Source organism: Erythrolamprus reginae, chromosome 1 (genome assembly GCF_031021105.1).
Source record: "Erythrolamprus reginae isolate rEryReg1 chromosome 1, rEryReg1.hap1, whole genome shotgun sequence".
In the NCBI taxonomy this organism is placed as follows: Eukaryota; Metazoa; Chordata; class Lepidosauria; order Squamata; family Dipsadidae; genus Erythrolamprus; species Erythrolamprus reginae.
Window position 1 is genome coordinate 144816954 of NC_091950.1, and position 12354 is coordinate 144829307.

At 47.7% G+C, this 12354-nt stretch overlaps 1 protein-coding gene across 1 annotated transcript in view; it reads right to left on the reverse strand.

Annotated features, from left to right (window-relative positions):
• Positions 1-8534: 8534 nt before the first annotated feature.
• The window catches only part of CLCF1 (cardiotrophin like cytokine factor 1), a 76567-nt gene continuing 72747 nt past the window's right edge, over positions 8535-12354 (reverse strand). The window contains exon 3 of the mRNA XM_070736602.1: positions 8535-10121. Coding sequence (XP_070592703.1) covers positions 9639-10121 — 483 coding nt within the window. The 3' untranslated portion in view covers positions 8535-9638. The remainder of the gene's footprint in view (positions 10122-12354) is intronic.

A 12354-nucleotide genomic window follows, 5' to 3' on the forward strand; every position in this document is an offset into this window, starting at 1 on the left:
AATTAATAATTAATAATTAATAATTAATAATTAATAATAAATAATTAATAATAATAATTAATAATTAATAATTAATAATTAATAATTAATAATAAATAATTAATAATTAATAATTAATAATAAATAATAAATAATTAATAATTAATAATTAATAATAAACCAACCAACCAACCAACCAACCAAGCTCTGGTCTGTAAGATGTACTAGTTCCTACTAGGTTTCTAGATGCAATATAAGGGCTGTCACTCATATAATTCTACATGGTTCAGGACTAGGTATTTTTGCTCATCCTACCAGGACTGGCAAAGTTTGCATGATTCATATCAGTGAAGGGCTACCAAAATGTTTACTACCACACTGTGGGCGTGGCTTATGCAGGACGCCCTCCATTTTCTTTCAACCTCTTTCAGTGCAAATTGGGTGCTCTGGGGTGGAGCCCCATTTTCGTTACCCCACTGCGTCCCCTGCCCCCGGTCTGGGCAGTAGCCCACCCCTGATTTGGATCCATCTTTTAAGACAATGCCATCTTGTGAGATCTAGGAGTTGTGGCTTCTCCGTCAACTGTGTCTGTTCTGTGAGACAGCATTCCCTCAGATTTGGTTGGCATCAAACCATAAGCCATTGAAGACCTGGATGTTCCCACAAGCATTTTGGCTGGGTCAGTTGTTCTCTCAGTGACTGAAATTAATCAGTTTTTCTTTTGGCTCCAGGCATGTGGAATATTAGGGTTTCTCTATATACAGTTTATACTCTGTTCTTTTGGTTTTATTTTAATTTTTTTGTAAGCCAACTAGAGTGACTGTGGTGAGAGATGGACAGCTAAATAAATTGTTGAATGGATGAATGAATAAATGAACATCATGGATGCCGGATAATCAGTCTAGAAGCTCATTTACCACTGGATCCTCAGAAATAATTAAAAGAAATAACAAATATGGCTATGGAAAAAAACATTGGCACAATGCACACAATTGTGACAAAATTAACTACGAGCATCTGGAAGAATCTGGCTGTTTTTCTAGCTTTAGAAACATAGAAACATAGAAGTCTGACGGCAGAAAAAGACCCCATGATCCATCTAGTTTGCCCTTATACTATTTCCTGTATTTTATCTTAGGATGGATCTATGTTTATCCCAGGCATGTTTAAATTCAGTTACTATGGATTTACCAACCACATTTGCTGGAAGTTTGTTCCAAGCATCTACTACTCTTTCAGTAAAATAATATTTTCTCATGTTGCTTTTGATCTTTCCCCCAACTAACTTCAGATTGTGTCCCTTTGTTCTTGTGTTCACTTTCCTATTAAAAACACTTCCCTCCTGAAATTAACATATTTAAATGTTTCGACCATGTCCCCCCTTTTCCTTCTGTCCTCCAGACTATACAGATTGAGTTCATTAAGTCTTTCCTGATACGTTTTATGCTTAAGACCTTCCACCATTCTTGTAGCCCGTCTTTGGAGCCGTTCAATTTTGTCAATATCTTTTTGTAGGTATTTAAAACAACTTTCTAGCACTCTGTGAAATGAATGGTAAACTTGTGCAAAAGAGCTAGTGTGCAACTCTAACAAGGGTTTTGGAAAGTGCTGATGGTGGGGGAGATGAGATACCTCTGTAAAGGCCAGTTGTTCAGCCCTTCCTGTAGGCCAACTGCAAATGCCCACAGAGGGAAGTTTGCAGTGACTGGAGGGAATGAGGTGAGCACCAAGTGCTCTAAAATGGCTGACAGGAATTGGTCAGGGGCAAATTCTGCCATGTCAGTCACCAAATGAAGAAAAGACACATTGGAGAAAAGACACAAGGTAAGGGCAACCCAGGAGATGGGGAAAAGGCTGAAGTGGTGGGGGGGGGGAGGAAAAGAGAGAGCGAATGAAATAACTGAAATATAGAAAATCAGGCATTATATGGAGAAAATAGACATGGAAGTTTAAGTTTAAGTTTAATCAGATTTGTATGCCGCCCCTCTCCGCAGACTCGGGGCGGCTCACAGCAATAGCAATACAATGTAAGACAAATCCAATATTTAAATTAATTTTAAAAAAACCCCACAAGTTAAAACCAATCATACACACTAGCGCAGCGTTTCCCAACCGGTGTGCCGCGGCACACTAGTGTGCCGTGAGACATGGCCAGGTGTGCCGCCAAGCTCCAGCTGGGCGGGGCGCTGCCGGTACTTCCGTCCCCCGGCTCCTGCTCGAAGCCGCGGTTTTCGGCGCTCTCCTGCTGGGCCCCAAAGAAGGAAGGCAGGAAGAAGGAGAGCTCCATTCTTCGCGCCTTTTTCCCGCCTTCCTTCTTTGGGGCCCAGCAGGAGAGCGCCGAAAACCACGGCATCGAGCAGGAGACGGTTGACAGTTGCGAGCGGGAGCCCCAGGACGGAAGTACCGGCAGCGCCCCGCCCAGCTGAAGCTTCTCTGGCGTCGACGGCAAGTGTCCTTTGTGGCCCGGCGGGAGGGCACTGGCGATGGGAGCGGGGTGGGTGGGTGGCCGCAGCGGCCGCAGACAGTCGCGGGGAGATGGCGGCGGCGAGAGGGAGCGTGCTCTCTCTCTCTCTCTCTCAGCTGACTGCAAGCGGGAGCCCTGACGGTGGCGGTTGGACGTGCTGCTGGACGTCGTACATGCTGGCGCTGCGGGCCTGGCATATACGGTGTCCAGCAGCACGTCCAGCTGCCGCCATCAGGGCTTCCGCTTGCAGTCAGCTGAGAGAGAGAGAGAAAGAAAGAGAGACATATAAGAGAGGCAGAGAGAGAGAGAAAGAGAGACATAGCAAGAAAGAGAGGCAGAGAAAGAGAGATAGAGAAAGAAAGAGAGTAAGAGAGACATAGCAAGAGAGGCAGAGAGAAAAAGAGAGACATAGCAAGAGAAAAAGAGAGACTTAGCAAGAGAGGCCCAGAGAGAGAGAGAAAGAGAAAGAAAGAGAGACATAGCAAGAGAGACAGAGAGAGAGAAAGAGAGAGAAAGAAAGAGAGATAGCAAGAGAGGCAAAGAGAAAGAAAGACATATAGCAAGACAGTGAAAGAGAGTGAGAGAGCAAGAGAGAGAGAAAAAAGCAAGAAAGAGATAGCAAGAGAGACAGAGAGAGAGAGAGCAAGGGAGAGAGAAAGACATAGAGGAAGGGAAGGAGGGAGAGAGAAAGAGAGCAAAAAAGAGAGGAAGAAAGAAAGAGGGATGGAGAGAGAAAGAAGGGAAGGAAGGAAAAGAGAGAAAGAGGGAGAAATAGAGCGAAAGGGAGGAAGAGAGAGGGTTTTTTGTCCAAACTTTTCTTTAGCCCGCCCCCCCGCCCCGTCCCCCCCTTTCAGTGTTCCCCAGGATTTTGAAAATATGAATAATGTGCCACGGCTCAAAAAAGGTTGGGAAACACTGCACTAGCATACCATGCATAAATTTTATAAGCCTAGGGGGAAGGAACATGTCAATTCCCCCATGCCTGACGACAGAGGTGGGTTTTAAGGAGCTTACGAAAGGCTAGGAGGGTGGGGGCAACTCTGATATCTGGGGGGAGTTGGTTCCAAAGGGTTGGGGCCACCACAGAGAAGGCTCTTCCTCTGGGTCCCGCCAACCGACATTGTTTAGTTGACGGGACCCGGAGAAGGCCAACTCTGTGGGACCTAACTGGTCGCTGGGATTCATGCGGCAGAAGGCGGTCCCGGAGATATTCTGGTCCCGGAGATATTCTGCGGAGTGTTGGTGTGACATGGGCAAATTTAGGAAAGCCCATGGTAGCTCTCGCAGCTGCATTCTGCACGATCTGAAATTTCCGAACACTTTTCAAAGGTAGCCCCATGTAGAGAGCATTACAATAGTCGAGCCTCGAGGTGATGAGGGCATGAGCGACTGTGAGCAGTGACTCCCGGTCCAAATAGGGCCGCAACTGGTGCACCAGGCGAACCTGGGCAAACGCCCCCCTTGCCACAGCTGAAAGATGTTTCTCTAATGTGAGCTATGGATCGAGGAGGACGCCCAAGTTGCGGACCCTCTCTGAAGGGGTTAGTGACTCCCCCCCCCAGGGTGATGGACGGACAGATGGAATTGTCCTTGGGAGGCAAAACCCACAGCCACTCCGTCTTATCCGGGTTGAGCTTGAGTCTGTTGACACCCATCCAGACCCCAACAGCCTCCAGGCACCGGCATATCACTTCCACTGCTTCGCCGACTGGACAAGGGGTGGAGATGTAAAGCTGGGTATCATCTGCATACTGATGATACCTCACCCCATGCCCTTGGATGATCTCACTCAGTGGTTTCATGTAGATATTAAATAGTAGGGGGGAGAGGACCGACCCCTGAGGCACCCCACAAGGGAGTAACCTAGAGGTCGACCTCTAACGCCCCACTAACAGCGACTGCAACCGACCAGAGAGGTAGGAAGAGAACCACTGAAGGACAGTGCCTCCCACTCCCAACCCCTCCAGCCGGCGCAGAAGGATACCATGGTCGATGGTATCGAAAGCCACTGAGAGGTCAAGAAGCACCAGGACAGAGGATAAACCTCTGTCCTGGGCCCACCAGAGATCATCCATCAGTGCGACCAAAGCAGTTTCCGTGCTGTAGCCGGGCCTGAATCCTGACTGCTGAGGACCTAGATAATCAGCTTCTTCCAAGGACCACTGGAGCTGGAGCGCCACCACCTTCTCAACAACCTTCCCCATAAAGGGAAGGTTGGAGACTGGTCGATAGTTGTTGAGAATGGCTGGGTCCAGGGAAGGCTTCTTGAGGAGGGGGCACACAAGTGCCTCCTTGTAGGGATCCGGGAAGGACCCCCTCCCCAAAGAAGCATTGACAATCTCCTGGACCCAGCTCTGTGTCACCTCCCTGCTGGCCAAAACCAGCCAGGAGGGACACGGATCCAGTAAACAGGTGGCGGAACTCACAGCTCCAATGGCCTTGTCCACTTCATCAGGTGTCACCAGATCAAACTCTTCCCAGACAGGTGGACAAGTACGTGCCCCAGTCACCTCAACTGACTCGTTGTCAGTCGACTCTGTATTCAAATTGGAGTCGAGGTCCGCTCGGATCCGAGCGATTTTATCAGCGAAAAACGTGTTAAAATCCTCGGCACTACTCTGCAAGGGCTCCCCAACTCCCCCCTGATTAAGAAGGGAGCGGGTCACCCTAAACAGAGCGGCTGGGCGGGATTCCGCTGATGCAATCAAGGCGGAATGATACGCGCATCTTGCCGCCTTGAGCGCCACTTTGTAAGTCTTAACATGTGCTCTTACAAGTGTTCGATCGGATTCGGACTTACTCTTCCTCCATCGCTTCTCTAGACGTCTCTTCTGGCGTTTCAACTCCCGGAGCTCTTCGTTGAACCATGGAGCTCTACGGGGTCTAGTGCCGCGGAGAGGTCGCAACGGCGCAATTCGGTCAAGAGCCTCCGCTGCAGCCTTGTTCCAGGCCTCAGCCAGAGACTCTGCCGAACTGTGTACGAGTGTATCTGGAATAACCCCAAGTGCCTTCTGAAAGCTCTCTGGATCCATCAGGCGTCTGGGGCGGAACAGCTTAATCGGTTCCGCCTCCCTGCGGGGAAGGATTGGAGCCAGGAAGTCAAGCCGCAGTAGAAAATGGTCTGACCATGACAAAGGCAACACTTCTAAGCCCCTTAGTCTCAGACCATTACTCAGTTGCTCAGAGAGGAATACCATGTCGGGTGCATGCCCCCCCTCATGAGTTGGACCTTGTACTACTTGGGTCAGGTCCATGGCTGTCATGGTGGCAATGAACTCCTGTGCCAGTCCAGAGGTTTCACCGAGCGACGGCAGGTTAAAGTCCCCCAAGACAATAAGCCTGGGGAACCCCACCGCCAACCCGGCTACCTCCTCGAGTAGCACAGGCAGGGCTTGTGACACGCAGCTGGGAGGCAGGTACATGAGAAACAAGCCCACCTGGACCCCTAAGTCCAACTTCACCAGGAGGGACTCGCAGTCCGCAATCTCTGGAGCAACGAGTCTACGCAAGCCAAGGCTCTCCCTGGCTATAATAGCCACTCCTCCCCCCTTCCCTGGGGTCGAGGCTGATGCCATATCTGAAACCCGGCTGGGCAGATTTCAGAGAGAGGAACTCCTCCCTCTGGGCCCAGCCAGGTTTCAATAACACATGCCAGGTCGGCCTCCTCATCCAGGATCAGATCCCGGATGAGGAGAGCTTTATTTACCACCGACCTGGCATTGAGTAGCAGCAGCTTGAGCCCAGGGCCAGAATTACACTCATCACCAGCACCCAGGATTGGGTTCACAGAGCCGGAACAAGGGATCGTTATTAAGCAACGATCTCTCGTTCCCCTGGAACGGCTAGCTCTGTGGCCCCCGCCATATCTGCCTCTCCCCAGCAGGACCGGAATATTCCGACCCTCTACCACCTCAGATATCGGTTCCCCCTCCCCTCCTGCCTCTCCAGTGTCAGGTAGGCTAATCAAATCATTCATACCATTTCCATTTATTTCATCCATACCAAAGTTCCACCCAGCCCACCCATAACAATCATTCATTTCATACATATCATCATACCCACCCCAATAATTCATTAGTTTTAAAAACCCCTTCTAATAAATTAGCTAAAATATTAATTATTAAAAATTATTCTTCCTCCCTCAAAAACTTGGGAGCATGGGTCATCTCAGGAAGCTGAATGAAAAGACCTCCAGTAGATAAACTGCCCCCAGTTTGGGCAGCTTTAAAAAGGAGTTGGAAAAAATCATGGCAGTCAGGTCTATTGATAGTTATTAGCCTTGAAATTCTTGGCTGTCTTCAGATTGGAAGCAGATTGCTTCAAGGACCAGTTACAGAAACCATGGCAAGAGAGGGATGTAACAGAATAACAGAATTGAAGGGACCTTAGCAGTAATGGGCAGCCAATTTTTTAATTGCCACACTGTGGGTGTGGTTTATTTTGTGGGTGTGGCTTAATGGTCATGTGACAGGGTAAGAGTGGCTTGCTGGCCATGTGACCAGGTGGGAGTGGCTTGAACGATCATCATCGTTCAAGTGAACTGTTAAGTCCTTGACTAACAACCTTACCAGTGTTGCTCACTGGGGTGACAATTTGCTTCACATTTCCTGCGCTCTCCTTCCTGGGTTGCCCCCCTGCCTCAGATTGGCTAACTAGGTGAATAGGTGCTGCCAGAAGCATAAATGCTGCCAGCGCCGCTTCCACCCATGCCTTCTGCTTGCACCTCAGGCAAGAATTGGCTGTGTGAGACTGGAGGGGAGCCGGACAGGAGAGAGGGAAGCTTGTCCGAGGCCAGGAAGGAGGAAAGAGGAAAAAAGCAAGGAGCGCAGCAGCAACAGCAACAGCAACAGCAGGGGGAAAAAGGAGAGCTGAACTGAGACCAGTAATCCAGAAAGTGACAACCACCAATCAGCTGGAGCTGTGCACGTATCTTCATTTCTGCCGGTGGAACTGAGTTCCACCCCATCCTGCCTTCTGCCCACCCCTGGACCTTAGGTATTCTAACACTTAGACTTATATACCGCTTCACAATGCTTTACAGCCCTCTCTAAGTGGTTTACAGAATCAGAATGATTGCCCCCAACAATCTGGGTCCTCATTTTACCCACCTCGGAAGGATGGAAGGCTGAGTCAACTTTGAGCCTGATGAGATTTGAACTTGTGAACTATAGCCAGCAGTCAGCAGAAGCAGCTTGCAGTACTGCACTCTAACAACTGCACCACCAAGCCTCTAGTGCAGTAATGGCAAACCTATGGCACGGGTGGCACATGAGCCGTTGTCCTAACTCAGCTCCAATGTGCATGTGTGTGCTGGCCAGCTGATTTTTGGCTCACACAGAGGTACTTGGGGGGCATTTTTGGCTTCCAGAGAGCCTCTGGGGAGGTGGAGGATGATGTTTTTACCCTTCTCCAGCTCCAGGGAAGCCTTTGGAGCCTGGGGAGAGCAAAACATGAGCTTACTGGGTCCAGCAGAAGTTGGAAAACAGGCCATTTCCGGCCTCCAGAGGGCCTCCTGGGGGTGGGGGGAACTATTTTTGCCCTTCCCAGACATCGTATTATGGGTGTGGGCACTCGTGCATGCGCTATAGATGTGCACATGCTCTTTCAGCACCCAAGGAAAAAAAGGTTCACCATCACTGCTGTAGTACAAGGCCCTGCTCAAGCAGTTGTGTGAGAAACAAAATGCCAGATTAAGGTGGAGCTTGGCCTTATTTATACTATTTATACTATTATACCTTATTTCTTCTTCTTCTTCTTCTTCTTCTTCTTCTTCTTCTTCTTCTTCTTCTTCTTCTTATTATTATTATTATTATTATTATTATTATTATTCTATATTTTTAATTCTATTATGCTATATTTTTAATTCTAGAGTTATCGATCCAAAATATTTTCAAAACATCAGGATGGTTTAAGTCCTACTGGGTAAAAACTTAAATTGTAAAAATATTGTAAACCTCTAGTGCACGGCAACAACATAATTACCCCTTTTTCATACCGCACACACACACACACCAATTATAGGTCTGAGACTAAATGTGACAGCGACTAGTCCAGAACATGCTGGGTTGAGAGAAAATAAAAGCAATCGCACTCCTGGAGAAAAAGCATTTTATTTATTAATACAAGAATAGAAATTCTGCAATAAATACAATCTAATAAATAACATCTGAAAATAAATAAATATTAATACAAACAAACTTAGAATAACAACCTGACAGGAGGAAGGGTGGGCAAAGATGGAGAGAAAGAACGGTGGATGGGGCCACGCGTGGGAAATTTCTCCTTTGCTGGCGAGAGTGTAAACCACAGAGCTTCATCCATCCTGTTTTATGGAGTGAACGGTGTAGACAAGCGGTGGCTTGGACAATTATACTACTAAAGGTAAGTCTCCCACATGTGATAGATGAATGAATGAATGAATGAATGAATGATTGGATGGATGGATGGATGGATGGATGAATAATCATTTATTGTGATGATTATTGTGATGATTATAGTGATCATTTATCACTGCAATAATCAATGAATAACCTTACCTAATCAGTGGAGGGAAAGAAAGCTGAAAAACCTACCTGTGTTTGTGCTAAACCAAACCTCTCATCTCTAGTTTAGTTTAGGCATATTTTACAACTTGACTGGAGAGATGCTTCCCATATGAGTGCCATTGAATGTCCTTTGTAAGTTTCTAATTGGCACAGCCCCTTAAAGAAGAATGGGGAGAATACACAGAAATCCAGCTATGGAGGGAGTGAAATTTAAGGCAACTGGAGTATCGGCGGTGGAGGCTGCAGCTGTTGGCTGCCCTGCAGCCAGGGGCTTAATTGTTCGTCCTGGAGGTGGGAAGGGAAATACTCCTCCTCTCCTGGAAAATGAATGGCCCCTCCAGAAGAGGGAAGAGAGAGAAAGAGAGAGAAAGAGAGGGAGGAGGAGATATTAATTTTACACAAGGTGGAGAAGGAAGAGAAGCGGAGAACCAGGCTGTATAGATGTGTAACTGCTCACCCAGAGGCACAGCTTAGTAGCAGAGAGCAACGCAGCACCAAAAGAGCAAGGGAGGAGGAAGAGGGCGATTTTGAGGAGGGGCTGGGAGAAGGCACTGGATTTTGGAGTCTTTCAGAAGTGCTACTCCTTGAGTGGCAGGCCTGAATGCTGCCAGTGAATGAGGTGAAGGCAGAGACGAGGGCGACGGCAGGAATCAAAAGCCTCTGGTTTCCAGATGCAGCATAACAGCGGAAGGAGGCACCCTTTTGCGCAGCCGGTTGAAGTCTTTGGCTGAGCGCCACAGCCAGATCTGTAGCTCTTTGAGCAGCCAGAAGTCGTCCATTTTGCGCAGGAAGTGGCTGGGCGGGGTCATCTCTAGAGGGGGCCCCGGAGTTGGGAGCGAATAACCCAGGGAAGCCATGATGCCTGCGATCGAGCCCAGCAGCCCTTGCAGGCTAGCCCGGAAGTGGGCCAGGCTGTGGCGCAGAGTCGGCACTGCAGTTGGAGCCGTCCCGTCCATGGTCCTCAGGTAGCAGAGCAAGTGGCTGTAGGCCTGGTAATTCGCTGCTAGCCGGGCATTGTCGTTCAAGCTGTGCCATTCCTGAATGTCTACGGTGGCGCTTGGCACAGCTTCTACCCCAATTATCCGGGGAGGGTCAAAGTCCGGCTCATTGAAAGGAGGCCCCAGGTAGTTGAGCTGAGGAGAAAAGACAAGAAAGTGGTAAACTCACTTGGACAGGAATGTCTACTTTCCCAGTGTTTTTTTCACCCATGGCCTCTATGAATGCCTCTTCCTAGTACACTTTTTATATTTTTTTATTCTGATATTTGAAATATGGGATATCCAGGATATTAATAGCAGCACAGTGAGATTGGAGCCTGAGAAGGTACACAGAATGAATTGGTCTGTCTGTCTGTCTGTCTGTCTGTCTGTCTGTCTGTCTGTCTGTCTGTCTGTCTAATAGGTAAGACAAGGAGATGTAAGTCTATGGCAGTGGTTCTCAACCTTGGGGTCGGGACCCCTTTGGGGGGTCGAATGATCATTTCACAGGGGTCGCCTAAGACCATGGGAAAAGACAAATAACCAAGAAGAATCAGAATTTTATGATATCTGGCAGAAAGTATATACAGTGATCCCCGGATTATCGCGAGGGTTCCGTTCTAAGACCCCTCGCGATAATTGATAACTCGCGATGTAGCGGCACGGAAGTAAAAACACCATCTGCGCATGCGCGCCCCTTTTTCCATGGCCGCACATGCGCAGATGGTGGAGTTTGCGTGTGGGCGGCGGGGAAGACCCTTTGGCCGCCCAACAGCTGATCTGCTCCGCAGCGCGGCAGCAGCGAGGAGCCGAAGATGGGGTTTCCCCGTTGCCCAGGCAACGGGGAAACCCCATCTTCGGCTCCTCGCTGCTGCCGCGCTGCGGAGCAGATCAGCTGTTGGGCGGCCAAAGGAACCTTCCCTGGGTCTTCCCGCCGCCCAGGCAAAGGGGAAACCCCAAGATCGCTTGCCGCTTGCCCGTCACCCGCTTGCCCGGCCGCTCGCTTGCCGCTTGCCCGTTCGCCCGCCCGCCTGGCTGCTCGCTTGCCGCTCGAGAGCAAGAGGGGGAGAGATAGAGATAGAGAGAGAAGGAAAGAAAGAGATGAGAGAGGGAGGAAGAGAGTGTGAGAGAGGAAGAAGCAAGATAGAGAAAGAGAGAGAGAAAGAAAGATGAGAAAGGAAGGGAGTGACGTCATCGGGTGGAAAAATCACGATATAGCGATTCGCAATGATCGGGATCGCGAAACTCGGGGGATCACTGTACTTGGTGGGAAACAAGGAAAAAGGGATAAGTGTGTTGTTATATTATTTTGAATATTTGAATTTAGTAGTAGAACTGTATTGGATGGTAATTATTTACCAATACAAACATAAATTTCTCCTTCTTCTCTAAAAATCCTTCTTTTCTTTTTATATATAATTTTATAAACTTTGATATAGTTTTAGATTTATTATATTACAACCGATATTCTTACTTTATATATTTACATATACTTTATAGATGGAATTTCTCTTTTATTATTGTGATCATGACTTCTACTTTGAGCGGAGCGACTGTAGCTCCACTAAATGTTGTATGTTATGTTTGTTATGTCTGTTCTTTGAAAAATTAATAAAATATTTTTTTTAAAAAAGGAAAAGACAAATTTCCAATGGTGTTAGCAACTAAAGCTTCTATTCTGGCATCTCGGAAGATATTTTTACAATCCAACTAATCAGGCGTTTACAGGGGGGTGGTCCCTCTGACCTCTTGCCAATCAGCTTAAAGATCTGTTGGAAGAATTGGCGCTAAATTCTTATAGTTGGGGGTCACCACAAGATGAGGAACTGTATTAAGGGGCCGCAGCATTAGAAAGGTTGAGAACCACTGGTCTATGGGATCACAGGATGGGTCCACTTGTACTTAACTATAAAACAAATGATCTCTTTTTTACAGTTGTGACCCCGATATTACTTTAGCTCAGTGTTTCCCAACCTTGGCAACTTGAAGATATTTGGACTTCAACTCCCAGAATTCCCCAGCCAGCAAACGCTGGCTGGGGAATTCTGGGAGTTGAAGTCCAAATATCTTCAAGTTGCCAAGGTTGGGAAACACTGCTTTAGCTGATCTACAGTCTGAAAGCTGCCATTTTTGTTTTAGACGTTCTCGGGTTAAAATGGTCCTGCTTATTCCAACAGCCTCAAGCAGTGCAAAAAAACCCTGTCATGCCTTGTTGTCACCCAAACAGGTGACTTGGTAGTGCCCAAGGATATAGATAAGAGAAACTAAATATAGATCAGTGGCAGGAGAAACTGGTAGAGTTCTTACTGATGGAAGGATAGATAACATCTTACTTCGTTGTGGGAAAGATCATTTTGCAGTACAAGTAGTCCTGATAACCACAATTGGG